General features: G+C 48.1%; 1 protein-coding gene across 4 annotated transcripts; it reads left to right on the top strand.

Annotated features, from left to right (window-relative positions):
* The first annotated feature begins 255 nt into the window (after nt 1-255).
* adar (adenosine deaminase RNA specific) lies at nt 256-16818 on the top strand. 4 transcript variants are annotated; one of them, XM_041852238.2, is made up of 16 exons: nt 256-338; nt 4686-6474; nt 6791-7038; nt 7253-7442; nt 7614-7762; nt 8444-8579; nt 8954-9186; nt 9376-9532; nt 9848-10016; nt 10129-10222; nt 10643-10759; nt 11426-11553; nt 11914-12096; nt 13283-13395; nt 14678-14805; nt 15048-16818. In XM_041852238.2, the coding sequence occupies exons 2-16, from the start codon at nt 4828-4830 to the stop codon at nt 15415-15417; spliced, it is 4062 nt and encodes a 1353-aa protein (XP_041708172.2). In that variant the 5' UTR covers nt 256-338; nt 4686-4827; the 3' UTR covers nt 15418-16818. The 4 variants fall into 4 exon arrangements, with proteins under 4 accessions (XP_041708172.2, XP_045075251.1, XP_045075253.1 ...); XM_045219316.1 differs by having other exon boundaries at nt 14678-14880; XM_045219317.1 differs by lacking the exon at nt 256-338 and adding an exon at nt 2632-2826 and having other exon boundaries at nt 14678-14880.
* Nucleotides 16819-17971: the final 1153 nt, after the last annotated feature.

Genomic DNA, 17971 nt, shown 5'->3' with positions numbered 1-17971 from the left:
GATTATTTATTTGAGATCTGATTAATCCAGTCCCAATCCTAAACAGGGGAATGCAATAGCAGTGGCTTGGAGGTACTTCTATTCCACATGTCCTATTCACCTGCCTAAATGTCTCCAATCAACCTGCCGCAGCAAAGGTATTCCACCTTGTCTGATGTTCTTTTTTGGGGGGACTGCAGTCTGCAGTAAAATGGACCGCGTCACTCCAAATGCGTCAGGTAAACTGTCGCAAACTAGTGATGTCATTATGCGCCCCCCTAACCCCGTTGTTTCTTTGTCGACACTGTCGCTAGCAAGCAGGAACTCGGACTGATACAAAGCTTCAATCGCAAACCCAGGTAAATTAATTACATTTTGAACTCTGTTTTTACTTTTCGCGGTGGTTCAATTGAGACCTATATTTGGTTTCGCGCTGACTGCATAGCTTTCAAATGCGGCTATGGTTGTTTGCACGCTCGTGCCGCAGTGATGCTCAATCAATGCTAACGTTAGCTAGCAAGCTATATAGCTAGCTAGTCAGTCCGCGCTATGCATATTTATCATTATTTTCACTGCATTTGACGTCGCGTTGCATAGCTGTTTACCCTTGGGAGTTTATTGGGTAAGTGTTTATGGAACATATCGACAGTTGTGCATGTTATCTTCTCTGCACAACCGCGGTTCTACGTTACCTAGCTAGTGAACCCGCCTCGAGCCGCCATCTGCGCAATATCTTGTTCGGAACATGCGTGTACAGTCCAAATGACAACCATCCATTCAATGATGGCAGTTGAGTTGATCTCTGCGGCGGGTTGCTGAGATAAATCAAATACTAATTTCAGGTTATATTCATGAAGGACCTCAGTCAGGGGATAAACGTCTGCGTGAGAGCGACAGTGAGGAGGGAATTGAGGATTTAAGAGGGATTTACTGAAAAACTGCTGTGTCCATCCAGCAACAGGCAGCGTAGGGGGTCGCAGGAGGGATGAAATTGCACACTGATAGTTGATCCTCCTAGCTAAGTAGTTGTGCAGCCTATGCATTGTGCAGGGTTCACTTTGACTGGGGGAGGGGGGCATTGAAAATGGTGTGCATCAGAACCATCCCATAGAGAAAATAAATATGGGAAGGTTATTCAGTGGCGTCTTTAATTCCACACTCAAACTGTTGGCAGCAGTGATTTATTAGTTAGGTTTTAGAAACATTTTGAACCGCTCCAGAGATTATTAACAGAAATGCTCTCTCGCGTGGCAGTTAGATTTTCCATTGTATGTATGCATGCGTATCCCTGCGTGATGGAATTGGGTTTGATGCTGCGTTCAAAACAACTGTGAACTCGGAAATCTCCTACTTCAGTGCGTTCAAGATAACTGGGAACTCCGAGAAAAAAAACTAGTTCAGACTGGGGGAAATAGTTTTGAACGTCATCCAAGTCGGAAATACGGGCATCTTTCTAGAGCTCCGACCTCAAGATCACTGACGTCATGATTTGACCTCGTTTCTTGAAAGCACCAAGATTCGGGTATAGTGGCCAACAATAGTTTCACTCAACAACAGCTGTGAGACGTGACAACTAAGAGGCGATTTTGAGTTATCACGTGTTAGTCTTTTTTTAGGGGGGGTGAATGTTTGAGTTAGGCTATGCATATATAGGCATAATTTCTGAAGGCGTTCTTGTCCAGATTGATATTTTCTCAAATAATCGAATATAAAAACGATTCGCTTTGCATTTCAATCAATATACTGGATCCTCTAACAAAAAATACATCCTGTTTGGGGCGGCGCATAATTGGCCCTGCGTCGTCCAGGGTAGGGAATGGCCGGCAGGGATGTAGCTCAGTTGGTAGAGCATGGCGTTTGCAACGCCAGGGTTGTGGGTTCAATTCCCACGGAGGGCCAGTATGAAAAAATAAATAATGTATGCACTCACTAACTGTAAGTCGCTCTGGATAAGAGCGTCTGCTAAATGACTAAAATGATGTTTGACATAACACTACAGCACATTTGCTTTCACATGTGGTCCTCTGTAGCTCAGCTGGTAGAGCACGGCGCTTGTAACGCCAAGGTAGTGGGTTCAATCCCCGGGACCACCCATACACAAAAATGTATGCACGCATGACAGTAAGTCGCTTTGGATAAAAGCGTCTGCTAAATGGAATATTATTATTATTACATGACAAGGACCGATTCTTTTTAATTATTTGACGTCATATTATACACATCGGGTTGTGAGAAAAGTACATTCAAGTATTCAAACATGTAGCCTTGGTACCTTGAGCTTGCACCAGTTTTGGCTACATTCATACTCTAGGTAGTGAAACCTATGATTGACACCATTGCATCACGTGACTCGCCCAGAGCTACAGAGCGTTTCTAGAGAAAGGAAAACGAAACTATTTTGCTTTTTCGTGCTGTTTCTCATGTTAAGAAACTATTAAGGCAGACTTTTCTATGTGTTTCTAATAGGCCTATCCATCATTTCACATTGTAACGTCTGGTATAAGTATCTTGAATGGTAGGGGTACTAGATTTCCCTTTGAAATTGAGAAGCGCTCGTGCGGTATGTAAAAAAAAATAAAATAAAAAGCGTTGTTTGTTGGGTGGGTAAAATACATTGATTTTTGAGAAATATAGCCACGTAGTTTAATTATTTTCGTTGTATTTTGATAGAACGTAACTGTTTATCTAGACTGTTTGAAGTGTAGTCACCTTCTGGCCCCGGCGGTACGCGCGCAGACTTCTACATCTCTCTGCTGTTAAAAAGTGGCTGAAACCTACTCGCCTTTCTGCTGCCTTCAGGCCAGGTGGTGAGGTAGTACATCTGTATTTTATCCCGCGAACTTTAAGGTACGTTCATTGAATTAGTCTTTCTACTGTCATCGAGTCATTTATGCAACCCACAAAGCATTAACTTTTTATAAAAACACTTTGACCAGGGTGTATACTCAAAGTATGACATTCAAATACAAGTGACTCATCAATAATCCACACCGCGGCGTGTTTTAGGAACGGGAACAAACCGAAAACACGGCCAGACAATGTCTGTCCGGTCCATGGCCCAAATACGTCCTAATATTTAATGCGCCGCTCTGGATATTCATATTGCCCATGGAGGCAGCAGAGGGAACTGAATTTGACCCATGCTGGGTTGTTATTTGGGCCAACAGGTGCCCGCTTGCATTAGGGTCAGCATGAGTCAGCCAGATCCCGCTTTGACCCTGGGGGCACCGGACCCAGTGCTGCTGCTGTCCGTTAACATTGACGTTAAAGTCGAACGGGAGCGATATATATATATATATATATATATATTATTAATATGGTGGCATTCGTAGCTATCGTGTCGGGAGCAGCGTGACAGACAAGTCTATGTTGTCTAGCACCATGCCTGGCAGGGCTGAAATCTGAGGAGCATGGTTGAGTGTCTTCCTGTTGTCAGTGACAGATATCATTGAGTGCAGGGAAGAAGCTTTGTGGTATGGGATTTTCATTAAAATGACTTTTTTCCCCCTTCAATGTCATTTTCCATGCCCTTCAGATTTAGATGTAATTGGCATGAAATTAGTAGTGCATATGAAATATTTTAGCAGAGAAAATATTCAGTGTATTAATGTTGTTTGACCTGAATTGAATGTCAGGTTTGCTGTACTAGAAGTTGCCCATAATATGAAAAGGTCTTTGAAAATATCCCTATATGTTCTATGGCAAGAAGTAGAACGTGCTCAACCAACGTGAGTAGAGGTGCAACCTAAAAATGTGTAGACATCATTGGACTCTCATTAGCACCACCAGCTGAAGAGTTTTCTCCCTAATTATCTTCCCCATGCCCTGTATCAGGACTGCCCAACCCTGTTCCTGGAGAGCTACTGTCCTGTAGGTTTTTGCTCCAACCCTAATCTAGCACACCTGATTCTAATAATTAGCAGGTTGATAAGATTAATCAGGTTAGTAACACCTGGGGATGGAGCGAAAACCAGGAACCGGTTTGGGCATCCCTGCCCTATATGAACTTGTCAATTCCCATTGTGATTATTCTGAAGAACGCAGAAACTTAAATCTTTTAAACTTGTCTAATAAAACTACGTATTTTTAATGGCGAGCGAGCGCTGTGCCTTTTCCTGTCCAATGTATGTTCTATGGCAGCAGGACACCCAACCTTTTATCAAGTTCAACATCTATTATTTATCTACTGTGCGGTTGTTTAGCCTAGTCTGTCAACAGTTACAGTGGAGCAACTCCTGTCCTTCACTGACCTCCTTGAATCTTTTCTTTCTTCTGTCTTACTGTCTCACTTTTCCTTCCTATGTGGAGCTGCAAATCATCCGTTAAACCAGAAATAAAACGGTTAAGCCACAACAGCCATTAATTATAAATGTCTAGCCTTTTTATACGGGGATCTAGTTTCGGGCCAAGTTGGATCCAACAGCATGTTACACTGGGGCTGTATTGGAGACAGGATGGGGTACAGTGGGACTGTGTAGTGTAAAAATTATTTGTCGTAAACCCTTGATCTACACTTCCTGTGTTTTCTTCCGCCCTTTTGCCATTTCCATCACCATTTTCCACTAGATTCTGACCAATCTTATGTCCCTAGTTTCTTCTTCACATTGCTTTTATATTTGGCTTTTAATTTTTTATTTCATGTCTCTTTTTCCCACCCACTCAGTCACTTTTGCTTTCGCTCATACCCATCTCGTTCTCTCTCTCAGGTGCTGACTGCCACTTTGCGATCATCGCCCACCCGGCCGTTCTGCCAGACAGTTGCTGCATCAGTATCCAACACAGAGACACATCCTCCTATCTGCTGCATAACAGGCGGCCCTGGTCCCCCCTCAACCTGCCCCCTGCGCTATGAGCAGAGGACGAGGAGGGCCCCCCATAGAGCATTACCACCGACCCCCTCTCCCCCAACTGCAGGCTAAGCAACAATACTACAGAGCTGGACCCCTGGGATTTCACCCCAGAGCCCCCCCGCAACAGGCCCCACACCCAAACGTCCATTCATACATAGGCCCAGTCCCCCCTCTAGTACCACCCAGTGCCCACTCTCAGCCGCTCTACCCCTCCGCCCCTCCCCCACCCGGCCACAACCCAGCCCTGAGTCAGCAGAGCTCTTGTCCCAGTGGTCCTAACTCCTTCAGGCAGCAGCAGGTCCACTTCCTGAGGGGACAGAACACTGAGGCGCCCCAGTTTAGGGTGAGCCCCAGAGGGGCACAGAGCTTGGGTCGAGGGGGACCGAACGGACTCTATAACGGATCGAACCAGTCCCAGGCAGGGTACAGCATATACTCCCAAAACAGCTCCAGGGGGAGAGGGGGATACAGCAGCGAGCGAGGCAGAGGGAACGGTAGGGACTTCGGGTACCCACCCAGTCAGGGACCCCCTAGAGGACCAACCAGCCCTAGATTCTGGAACCAGAAGCAGACTTTGACCCAAAAGCAAGGCTTCAACAGACAGTGGAGCCTGCATGCAGACTGTGCTGACGGGCTGTCTTTCTCAGAAGGCTTTCAGAGTTTATCCTTAGACAGAGAGAGGTCCTACAGAGGAAGAGTTGACAGAGGCGACAGCTTTGACAAAGCTTCTGTCGGTAGTAGTAATAATTCAAACAACAAGAGTGCCCCTACAGTTCAACTACCCGACATCCGAGAGCAAGTTTTGCAAGCCTTGGCAGATTTGAGCCCCGGCGAGACACTACAAGCAAAGTGTTTGGCGAAAACGCTGCGGCTGCCCAAAAAGTTTATCAACCAGGCCCTTTACGCTCTCGAGCGTGATAAGAAAGCTTCGAAACACGGTGAAAGTCCTCCAGAGTGGACTGTCTACATAGAACCACAGGAAGAACCGGAAAGTAGAGATTCTGATCCGGAAAACCCACGTTCACAACAGAGGGAACATTCTGTGGAGGTGTCACAGGAAGGGCCTTCAGAAGATTGTTCTCTCTTCCTATCTGTGAAGGAGGAGGACGTTGTCATCGAGGCTGAGATCCAGCAAACTGAAACGCAGACCCCTGAGGGCGACAAAGAAGAAGATTACTACGTAGAATCCGATTCGCACTCCTCTTCCTCAGAACCATCCGAGTCATATCGGCAACATTCCCAGTCCCAAACCCAACAACCCAGTATCAACAGCAGCAGTAACGAAGAGCTTGACCTAGACTTTGACGAGAGAGACATGGCGGACTGCGGCAGTAACCAGAAGGAGTTGATCCTGCAGTATCTGCTGGAGGCAGGGGAGGTCACGGCCCTGGTGATCTCCAAGAACTTGGGCTTGAGGGGTGCCAAGCAGGTCAACCCCACCCTGTACGCCATGGAGAAGCAGGGCGATGTGAGCCGCAACGCAGAGGTGACCCCTCACACCTGGGAGCTGTCTGTCCACCGCAGGGAGAGGATGGAGAGGAGCCTCAAGGCCGAGCGCAGCACCCCTGCCAAGGTCGAGGGAATGGGGTCTGGATTCCAGGCGGTGCCACCCGGATTGGAGGGTCTAGGGGCCAACGATGAGGCGGTAGGTGGACACTCTCACGGCGAGGGGGGGTGGTGGGGGGATAGGGAGTTTGGGTGGGGAATTCACTGGTGACCCCCCTCCCTCACTTGGAGCCCGTCTCCTACGGAGAGTTGGAATGGGAGGAGGAGGAGTGCGGCTGTTACCCTAGTAACATAATGTTGGTTGGAACGTTGATGGGTGAACAGAGCGCTGTAGATTCCGAGCTGAGAATGCCAGGCCTGAAACCGATCCCACTGACCCCCCAACTTCTGCCACCACCTCTTTCTTTCCTCACCTCCCTCCTATTCCTCCTCTCCATCCTTCATCCCTCTATCAGGAGGACGAGTCGAACGGAGGGCAGTGGGCGACCGACGATATCCCAGAATTCCTCAACGCCATCAGCCGGGACGGAGGGGGGACAGTGGCAGTCTCCCTGGCAGCGCCCCCACCTCAGAACCTCCGTGCCAAACTCCAGGAGGTGAGGGCCAAGAACCCAGTCAGCGGCCTGATGGAGTTCGCCCAGTACCAGGGACACAATTGCGAGTTCCTGCTCCTCGACCAATCAGGGCCTTCACATGACCCCAGGTCAGTGATGTCATAATGTTCCCAATCAATCATGGTTGGCCGTTGCTGGTATGTCTGTAAGGGGAAACTAAATGATTGATTTAGCAAATTCTGTATTTATTTTTTTATGTGTGACGAAGCAATATCTGAGCACAGTAGCTAGCTAGATACAATGTTTTGTTGTCCCTGCTCTTTCTCTCTACCTCTCACTCCCTTGTATTTTTCTCCCTCTCAGATTCCGTATGCAGGTCATGCTGGACGGAAGGTTGTTTCCTGTTGCTGAGGCATCTAATAAAAAGGTGGCGAAGAAAGATGCCGCCTCAGCGACCCTGAGGATTCTGCTTCGCGAGATAGAGGGGGGAGGGGCTGAGGAGGGGCTCACTGCAGGGGTGGACCAGGCCATGGACCCCACATCTGACATCCCTGTAAGTCTGAAGTGTGTTCTTGTGTGTGGAGGTTAATGATAATACATGTGCTCTGTGTTGTGGTTGATTGTGTGGTGTAAAGGCCACACAATCAATTTTTAAAATAATTTTATAACTCCTCTCTCTTCCTCCCTTGCTGTCTCTGTCTGTCTCTCTCTCCCTCTCTGTCAGGAGGTAGTGGAGGGTCCGCCCCAGGCCCTGTCCCGTTCCCTGCCGGGGGGTAAGAACCCAGTGTCCATGCTGATGGAGTACAGTCAGCGCACTGGAAACCCGATCGAGTTCATCAACACTGGACAGGAGGGCCCACCTCACGACCCACGGTATCCATCTGTCTACATCCTTCTCATCAGGGATGGGGTCGATTCGAATTGAAGTCAGTCAATTCAGGAAATAAACTGACATTCCAATTCATTAATTGAAAAAATAGCATCCGTTTTCAATGATGTCTCTGTAAACTGAAAAGGAGAAGCTATTTATTTCACGTTTTTCCATTTTTGAATTTTAAATTCAAATCACTTCCTGAATTGAGTGACTTCAATTCGAATTGAGCCCAACCCTGCTTCTCATCTTTCTCTCCCTGTTCCTCTCTCCTCCTCTTCTATACATAAATCCATCATTAGGAAAGGTGGGCCTGCCCCCACCCTCACCTCTCTTTCTCTCTCCCCCTCCCTCGGGAGCAGTTATTTGTGTCCTGGATGACTTTCATACTGCAGCAGTCTGCTGACTGGGGGACACAACAGCACCTCTGTCTCTCTCTCTGCATATATCCTTCCCCTAGGCACCTACTGTACTGTCCCGCAGTAATCTGATACTGGGAAGTGTGACCATCTTTGTCCCTCTCCTCCATCCTCTTCCTCCTCCTAAGTGATGTAGTCTCTGTGAAGCAGATTCACAGCTCTGTTCTTTGATGCCCCCATGTGGTTAGAGAGGGATGTCCTCTTACTACTCTCACTGATGTATGTTTAGGATGTATATGTTAATCTCTGTTCCCTCCTCCTCAGGTTCATGTTCAGGGTGAAAATAGGGGAAAGCCTGTGTGCTGAGGCCTCAGCCCCCAGTAAGAAGGCTGCCAGGCAGCTGGCCGCAGAGGAGGCCGTCAAGGAGTTAATGGCCGACGGGAGACTGCAGCTCAACAAGGTGAGTAAAGGACCCGAACGTGGCACTGAAAGATTTTAAAACTAAATGGATGGTTCCCTAAAAAAACACTACCCCTTTAACTTAGGATTTAGGCTTGACAAACATTGGCTCTGGGACAAGCTAGCTAGCTATTTAGGATGTCATAAGACCCAGTCATGTGGACTTTTCTCATTGTGCCTCCAGGCAGTGATTCTCAGAAAATATCATCCGAACACTAAGATCACTCTTCCCTCTACTCCTACCATCTTTTCACTGCCTCATCTCTTTTCTTTCTTCCTCCTCCTCCCTCGCTCTCATCCCCTCTTTCTGCTTCTACCCTTCTTCCATCCATTGCCCCACCTTCCCCCTCTCCACCTGTCCTCTCCTCCCTCCAGCCCCAGTTCCCCCTGTGTCTGTCTGGTGATGAGGGGGGCTTCATGCCCGCTTGCCCCTCCCTGCCCCCTCTGACAGAGGAGGAGCTGCGTTCTGCCCACGAGGCGGGGGTTGGTGACCTCATCAGCCACCTGAACAACAACGCCGTGTCAGGCCTGCTGGAGTACGCCCGGGCCAGGGGCTTTGCTGCAGAGATACGGCTGGTCGGGCAGTCAGGACCACCGCACGAGCCCAAGTCAGTACACATACATTTGCATACACACACATGCTAACATACACACTCTAAAGTGTAATTCAGAGTCCAGAGCTGTGATAGTCCATTGAGACATGAAAGCCAACAGTCTAATATTCTAAAACGCAGCTGTGCATACATGGATGCGATTTGGACTCTGATAAGTGCTTAACTCTACCCCCTCTCTCTCAGGTTTACCTACCAGGCTAAGCTAGGGGGTCGCTGGTTCCCTCCTGTCTGTGCGTCCAATAAGAAGCAAGGGAAACAGGAAGCAGCTGACGCAGCTCTGAGGGTCCTGATTGGAGAGGCTGAGAAGGCCGCCCGCACCGGGGAACTAACCCCTGCAGAGGTCAATTTACCACTATTACTATACTACTTTTTAAAACTATGGGTCAGGACCCACAGTGGGCCTTGGGCATGTTAGAGGTGGGTTGTGAGTGAGGAGAATACACCTAGAATCACACACTATTTCATCTTAATTTGGGTTGCTGGTGGATAATTTTGGGTCACGGGAGGACGGTCAGTTTCTCATTGGGTCTCGAGCTGAAAAAGTTTAAGAGTGCCACCTATACTATAAATACACTGTTAATACTACAGTTCTGCCTTAATCTACTTTTGTGACTGGTGGGCCATCCATTACCTGTTATTGTTTCTGTCTCTCTAGCTGCCACTGAGTGGTGGGACCATCCATGACCAGATCGCAATGTTGAGTCACCAGCGCTTCAACGCCCTCACCACACGCATACAGCACAGTCTTCTGGGAAGGAAGATCCTCGCCACCATCGTCATGAAGAGGGGGGAAGGGCTGGGGACCGTGGTCAGCCTGGGAACAGGTACCTGTCGTGTGTGTGTTTGTATGCGAGGGAAAAGAGAGCCATTTGGAATGATTTTTATCTTAACCCTTTGAGATACAAATAATGTATTTTTGTTTGTAATTCTCCTCAGGAAATCGTTGCGTTAAAGGGGAGGAGCTGAGTCTTAAAGGGGACACCGTTAATGACTGCCACGCAGAAATCATCTCCAGGAGAGGATTTATCAGGTAGGAAGTTACTGCTGCTCATTTATTTTCTTCCATTCTCTGTCCTTTATATAACCACACTCTTTTTCCTCTTCCTCCTCCTTTGCTCTTCGTTTTGATTCCTTTAAAGCTACTCTACCTGCCTTTCTAAAACCTCCCTTTCTCTGTGTCTCTCTGTGTGTATCACTCTACAGGGTGTCATATGTCAGCTGTGAAGTCATTACAGACTGTGATGTGTGTTAATGTGTCTGTGGAGTCCATCTTGTTAGTTGTAGAGTGTTAACGCCACTTACCAGATCCTCTGTTTCTCCAGCAGTCTCCCTTTATCTGTGTTGGATCCTGGACTCTGTCACTTATCTGAATCACTCAAATAAATATGGATTCTACCTTTCCTCTCACCCCATCTATCTCTCTTGCTCTCTCTCCTACCCCTCCCTCCAGGTTTCTGTATGCTGAGTTGCTGAAGCACTGTGAAGGATCAGAGGACAGTATATTTGAGCCAGCTGAGGAGAACAAGCTCCGGGTGAAACCTGACACCACCTTCCACCTCTATATCAGGTGGGCCTACGGAATATGTTTCTCCCTCCCTCGTTTCTCTCCCCATTCCCTCTGTGCCCTGGAACTCAACTGGGCCACCAACCCACACACACACACATTGTTCTAGGGGGTTTGAGAAGCCAGGGTTTTTTCTGCATAGAAAAGTATTGGGCGGGCCGCCTAAGGGTTTTCGGGCCACCTATGTCCAAACAGTAAAATAAAATGTTTAGAAAATGATTTTCGGGGTGGAATTTCTCCCCCGGTGTAAACCTAAAAGACTACAACCAGATGTAGAAAATATAATTGACATGTATATATTTAAATAAGGTCCTCTTTGAGAACTAACAATCCCCGAAAATAAAAGCTAGACAAAATGATGCATTCAGGAGTATTTTTGTCATGGCATGGGGCCCCATTGATTTTGTTGTCTTAGTCCCTCAGATAAAATAAGCCATGGCGAAATGTGTAGAATTGCAGGAAATTATCCTTTTAAAACAGCAAATTTTGTCGCCGGCCAACAGGAGGGCCTCTAAAATATTTGGTTGGCGACCGCACCATTGGCCACGCCCACCACCTAAGCACCATTTTGATCCAGAAAAAACCCTGGAAGATACTTCCTGTTAACGACGTGCTCCTGTCAACATATCCATCTCCCCCTCTCTCTTTCTATCTCTCCCCCTCTCTCAGTACTGCTCCGTGCGGAGACGGGGCGTTGTTTGATAAGTCGTGCAGCGAGGACGCAGGGGACGGCCAAGGCCACCAGCCCCTGTTTGAGAACGCCAAGCAGGGCAAGCTGCGCACCAAGGTGGAGAATGGTGAGTTACAGCCAGACGCCATCTGCAGGACAGTTCCATGGGGCTTCCCTCTGTTACTGAGGACAAGCACATAGAGCTACCGTGTTTCTGAACTCCCCTCCCTGCAGAAACAGAGCATGACTAAACATTCACACCTCATTTGCTGCTGCTGCCACATGCACACCTGGTAGACAGGACAGAAATGTCCCAATGGATTCTAATGTTCCAATCTGGAGCATGGACTGTGTGGTTGGTTCTAGTGTACAACCATCACTTTGACCACTGGCACTCTCAAATGACACCCTAATCCTCATATAGTGCATGGCTTCATCTTTGGAGTCAAAAGCTGAACTGGAAGGTTGTCTTTGTGCCTGCGTGTAGGTGAAGGCACCATCCCGGTAGAGTCATCGACCATCGTGCCCACCTGGGACGGCATCCAGCACGGCGAGCGTCTGAGGACCATGAGCTGCAGCGACAAGATCCTTCGCTGGAATGTCCTGGGGCTGCAGGGAGCCCTGCTCTCCCACTTTCTCCATCCTATCTACCTGGCTTCAATCACCCTGGGTAAAGAGGGAGGGGAGAATGGAGGGAGGGGAGAGTGGAGACTGGAGGGAGTGGAGACTGGAGGGAGGGGAGGAAGGAAGGAACGATAGTAGATAGAGGAAGGAGGGAGGAAGGAGACAGTAAACATTTGAGGGAGGATAGATTGGAAAAGAGTGAGGGAGGATAGGTTGAGTGTGGGAGTAGAGGGAGAGGGGGGTCACCGTTGGCTTCAGTCATGTTTAACAAACTCCACTCTTAAGTAGACCATAGATCTGAATCCTAAACTACATCGTCCTTATACTGTAGGAATCTTGGCCAGCTTACTATCCATCCACCCAGACAGTCCCTGGCTAACCCCTCAGACATCCACTGCATCTCCCTAAGTTACTCACCTCTCCTTGTCAGAGTACACTATGATGTGAATGATCACCACAGCCTTGTTAACATGGAAATGCACTGACTCACACAAATACACACACTCTCCTCCTCCTCTCTCTCTCCACCTCCTCTCTCTCTCCCCACCTCCTCTCTCTCTCTCTCTCCCCCCTGCTCTCTCTCCCCCCTGCTCTCTCTCTCCCCCCTGCTCTCTCTCTCCCCCCTGCTCTCTCTCTCCCCCCTGCTCTCTCTCTCCCCCCTGCTCTCTCTCTCCCCCTGCTCTCTCTCTCCCCCCTGCTCTCTCTCTCCCCCTGCGCTCTCTCCCCCCCTGCTCTCTCTCCCCCCCCCTTCTCTCTCTCTCCCCCCTGCTCTCTCTCTCCCCCTGCTCTCTCTCTCTCCCCCCTGCTCTCTCTCTCCCCCTGCTCTCTCTCTCTCTCCCCTGCTCTCTCTCTCCCCCCGCTCTCTCTCTCTCCCCCGCTCTCTCTCTCTCCCCCCTGCTCTCTCTCTCTCCCCCCTGCTCTCTCTCTCCCCCCCTGCTCTCTCTCTCCCCCCTGCTCTCTCTCTCTCCCCCCTGCTCTCTCTCTCCCCCCCTGCTCTCTCTCTCCCCCCTGCTCTCTCTCTCCCCCCCTGCTCTCTCTCTCCCCCCCTGCTCTCTCTCTCTCCCCCCTGCTCTCTCTCTCCCCCCTGCTCTCTCTCTCTCCCCCTGCTCTCTCTCTCACCCTCCTCCTCTCTCTCTCTCCCCCTCCTCTCTCTCTCTCTCCCCACCTCCTCGCCCCCCTCCTCTCTCCTGTTTTGTTTTCCCCGTCCTTGTCTCTTATGTTTGTCCCTCCAGGCTACTTGTACAGCCATGGCCACCTGACACGTGCTGTCTGCTGCCGATTGGCCAGAGACGGCGAAGCCTTCTCCAAGAGTCTACCTGCTCCCTACACACTCAACCACCCAGAGGTAAACACACACAGAAACACACTCAACCACCCAGAGGTAAACACACACAGAAACACACTCAACCACCCAGAGGTAAACACACACAGAAACACACTCAACCACCCAAAGGTAAACGCACACACACAGAAACACACTCAACCACCCAGAGGTAAACACAAACGCACACACACAGAAACACACTCAACCACCCAAAGGTAAACACACACAGAAACACACTCAACCACCCAAAGGTAAACACAAACGCGCACACACTCAACCACCCAAAGGTAAACACAAACGCACACACACAGAAACACACTCAACCACCCAGAGGTAAACACAAACGCACACACACAGAAACACACTCAACCACCCAAAGGTAAACACAAACGCACACACACACAGAAACACACTCAACCACCCAAAGGTAAACACAAACGCGCACACACTCAACCACCCAAAGGTAAACACAAACGCACACACACAAACACACTCAACCACCCAGAGGTAAACACAATCGCACACACACAGAAACACACTCAACCACCCAAAGGTAAACACAAACGCACACACACACAGAAACACACTCAACCACCCAAAGGTAAACACAAACGCGCACACACTCAACCACCCAAAGGTAAACGCACACACACACAGAAACACACTCAACCACCCAGAGGTACACACAAACGCACACACACAGGAAAAACACAGGAACATACTCAGCCACCCAGAGGTAAACACAAACGCACACACACAGAAACACACTCAACCACCCAGAGGTACACACAAACGCACACACACAGGAAAAACACAGGAACATACTCAGCCACCTAGAGGTAAACACAAATGCACACACAGGAAAAACACAGGAACATACTCAGCCACCCAGAGGTACACACAAACGCGCACACACACAGGAAAAAACAGAAACACACTCAACCACCCAGAGGTAAACACACATACTATCAACCCCCCCGAGGTAAACACACACACTACAGTCAACCAGCCAGTGGTTCCGCTCCAAGCTTCCAGCATAGCCATTAACGCAGACATTGCTTTACGCTCTATTTGGAATTGTTGATTCATCTGAAAGGATTTATTTAGTCTAATTCAAATCAAAATCAAATGTTATTGGTCACATACACATATTTACATACATATTTAGCAGCTGTTGTTGCGGGTGTAGCAAAATGCTTGTAATTGAACACAAACCCTCTTTTCCTCTCCCTTTACCCCCTCTGTCCCTCCCCTCTGTCCCTCCATCCCTCCCCTCTGTCCCTCCATCCCCCTCTCCCTCCAGGTGGGCAGGGTGAGTGTGTATGACTCGACGCGTCACACAGGGAAGACCAAGGAGTCCAGCGTGAACTGGAGCCACCCAGACCACATCACTGTGGAGGTTCTGGACGGGACCAAGGGCAAACTGGACGGGTACGCACCCCGCACCACAACTAGAACCAGACCCTCAGACCTGGATCTAAACCCTCATCCAGATAGCAGCACCAGGTGGTTAACCTGGACACACAGGGCCCCCTTTTAGTAGAATAGCTATCACGATTTATACTCAATATCGAGTAGTGACATTTCATTCAAATTAAAAACATGTTGAAAATGTTTCAATCCCAGCGTAATAGCTTCTGTTTATTCCTAAACCCTGTTTGTCTTCCTTCTAGCCCCAAACTGGACGTGTCGCGGGTCTCCAAGTCCAACATCTTCCGTCAATTCCGGTCGTTATGCCAACAGTGCGGGCGCCAGGATCTGCTGGCTCTCCCATCGTACGCCCAAGCCAAGATGGCCGCCGTGTCCTTCCAGGTCGCCAAGCAGCAGTTCTTCGAGGCCCTGGGTAGCCATGGTTATGGAGCCTGGATTGGCAAGCCATTGGAGGAGAAGAGTTTTGACGAAGCGGCTGCCTTCGATGGCCAAGGGGCAGGAAGTGTTGCTAATAGCAACCAAGGATACAACAACAACAATAGCTATGGAAGCACAACCACTGACTATAACAGCAGCCAGTGGGGTAGTAGTGCGTACACACAGGCCATGTAGAAAGGAGGGAGAAGAGGGGGAGGGGGGGGTAGGGTTGGCTAGAAAGATAGAGGGGCGGGAGAGAAGGACATGAGCCTGGACGACAGAGGGAGAAAGGAAGGAGAGGAAAGAGTAGCTAGCAGCGAGTACTGTTTCTTGAAAGAAGAGGTAGAGGTCAGACAGAGAGAGAGGGGAAAGGTCAGTTACTGAGATGGAGGGAGGGAGGAGACAAGGGGATAACAGGCAAGCCCAAGGGGTGAGGGTCATACAGCAGCGAGGGAGAGAAAGAAGGGGTTGCCACTGCTACACAAAACAGGATATACAAAGAAAGAGATGGGGGGGGTTAGTAAAAATGATTACTATCTGATGTAGTGACATTCAGAGCTGCACAGCATGCACTACTGCTCCACTGTAACGGTAGCCCCAGTACACACACTATCATCACATTACATACAGGCTAAACCCTCCCTGCCCATCTCTCATACGCACACAACACAACCCTCAGTCTCTCTAGTTCAGACACCCTACACCTGACCCTGTCGTACTCGCCAGTCAGCCATTCAATCACGCATGACTAGTTTAACCTGTACTTATCAGCCTGAGCATGGATAGTAGTGATCACACTTTATATATATAAACCAGCCTTGTAACGTTTAGCTACTCCCCGACCTAGTAACCCACCCTTTACACTGTTATTAATGCTATGGCTACGTCTGCAGGTCACCGGCCGGTCCATCCCATTACTCTTGACTGTAACATAGATTTGCTGATGATGTTGACTAACTAGCCTAGATCATAATTATTCTGTTATTATTGTGTCCTGTGTAGTGTGTATCGCTATTGTTCTTGAGTTTTATGGTGTAGTCACCGGGGGGGCCACGTCAGAAAGGACAACGGTGACGTTGAGAACTGCTGAGAACAAGTAAATCAGCTACTTGTTCTCATTTTAGGATTCAGGTTAGGAGGGGGTCAAAGTTCAGGTTAGGATAATTGATTACTGGTAGTTGTGGTAAAAAAGAAGAAAGGGGCTTTGCACTCTTGTCCTTTCTAGCGTGGCCAGATAGTGGCCAGCGGGTTTTAGGCGGACAGGGAGAAAGACGGGTTTGTTTTTATGTTTTAGTTTAGTCTGATCAAATACATTCAAGGGTGAAGCAATATATACATCATGTACATACAAATACATAAATACACAGATGTATATGCAATAGCGACGTTTGTGTAGGGTATGTATATATCTCTGTGTGTGTATGTATATGTATATATTATGTATATATTTTGTAAGTCATGCCTAAAATTGATTTTCTATTGACTATTTTTTTGAAATGTTTTAACAAGTGGATGACAGAAAGCATTTTTTTTTTCTATGGATGGAAAATGTCAAGTTTTAAGTGATTATAAAGACCGGCTTTGTAAAAGCTGAAATGTGTGTTTTGTCTTTTTTTATATACGCTAATGCCCTCAACCGTGGGTACAGACTGTTAGCCAAGTATACACACTACATCAACACACGTTTGAGAATGTTTAGTGTCTATCTCGCTTTCTTCAGTCTATAGAAACTATTCTATACACGTTTGAGAATGTTTCTTCAGTCGTGTTTGTCTCCTGTACAGAAAGAGTGCTCGTTCGTTTAATCTATGGACTCCCTACTGTTGGTGCGTGTGTGTGTTAGGGATTCTACCGTTAGTCTTCAGAGAGGACGTCTGCTGGAGCATTGATCTTCTTTACTCAACACTGATCCAATGAACGGAAAACAGAGCGCTGTGTGTGTTTACAAGTTATTCAGCCCCTCAGTGGGACTTTGAGGGTATATTACATCATCAGTGTCTGTCTTGTTGATATTCTCTGTCTGAGCTGAATGTTGTCAGATTAGGCCCGGGAGTTGTGAGTTTGACCAGAAGAGCTCTGGCTGAACTGAATGTTGTCAGGCTAGGTCTGGGGGAGCTGTGAGTGACCAGAGCAGAGACACCATGCCCATAGGAAGCACAGGGGCACGTGCCCCCTCAGATTTGTCAAGTTAAAATAAATGTGTTCATGTTTTGTTGTTTCTCTGTAATACTGGTAGCCACTAAGCAATTTTATGAAGTTGGCTTTAGCTAGCTGAGATAGGTTCCCAGTCTCCCAACCTTATAACTAGCTGCCATTTCAGGCTATTAATCAAGTTAGAGTAGCTAGCATGTCTAACTATCTTAGCTGGTGTGCCTGCTGGCAAGGTTGATAAGACTTTAGAAAAGCAAACAATTACTAAATTACATCCTTTCAATATTTTACCCAGAATTTAGCAGAGATGCAGAGAAGCATATTTCGTTTCTTAAAAACAACCACCAGTCTGGAGGATACAGACAGCTCAAGAGGTATGATTAGATATGCAGATATTTTTTTTGTACAAAGAATTAATCATAATGAGTATGGCTCTAGATTGCAGGAAAAAGCTATTTCAGGTGTATTAATAATGATCCAACTTTCATACGGGGGCCTAGCCCCCCTCCAGCACCCACCCCCCAGCCATCCTCACATACTTTGTGCCCCCTCAGATTTTGAAGGCGCTTTGATGCCCCTGCAGACAATAACTGAATGT

Source organism: Coregonus clupeaformis, unplaced genomic scaffold (assembly GCF_020615455.1).
Source record: "Coregonus clupeaformis isolate EN_2021a unplaced genomic scaffold, ASM2061545v1 scaf2261, whole genome shotgun sequence".
Lineage (NCBI taxonomy): Eukaryota > Metazoa > Chordata > Actinopteri > Salmoniformes > Salmonidae > Coregonus > Coregonus clupeaformis.
This window is presented reverse-complemented; position numbering and strand designations above follow the sequence as displayed.

Excerpts from the sequence above, each read along its gene's own strand:
- adar (XM_045219316.1), top strand. The coding sequence starts at position 4,828 with ATGAGCAGAGGACGAGGAGGGCCCCCCATAGAGCATTACCACCGACCC. Across the intron at positions 7,039-7,252 it reads GGGCCTTCACATGACCCCAG|ATTCCGTATGCAGGTCATGC; the intron begins GTCAGTGATGTC and ends TCTCCCTCTCAG. Across the intron at positions 9,533-9,847 it reads GGGAACTAACCCCTGCAGAG|CTGCCACTGAGTGGTGGGAC; the intron begins GTCAATTTACCA and ends CTGTCTCTCTAG.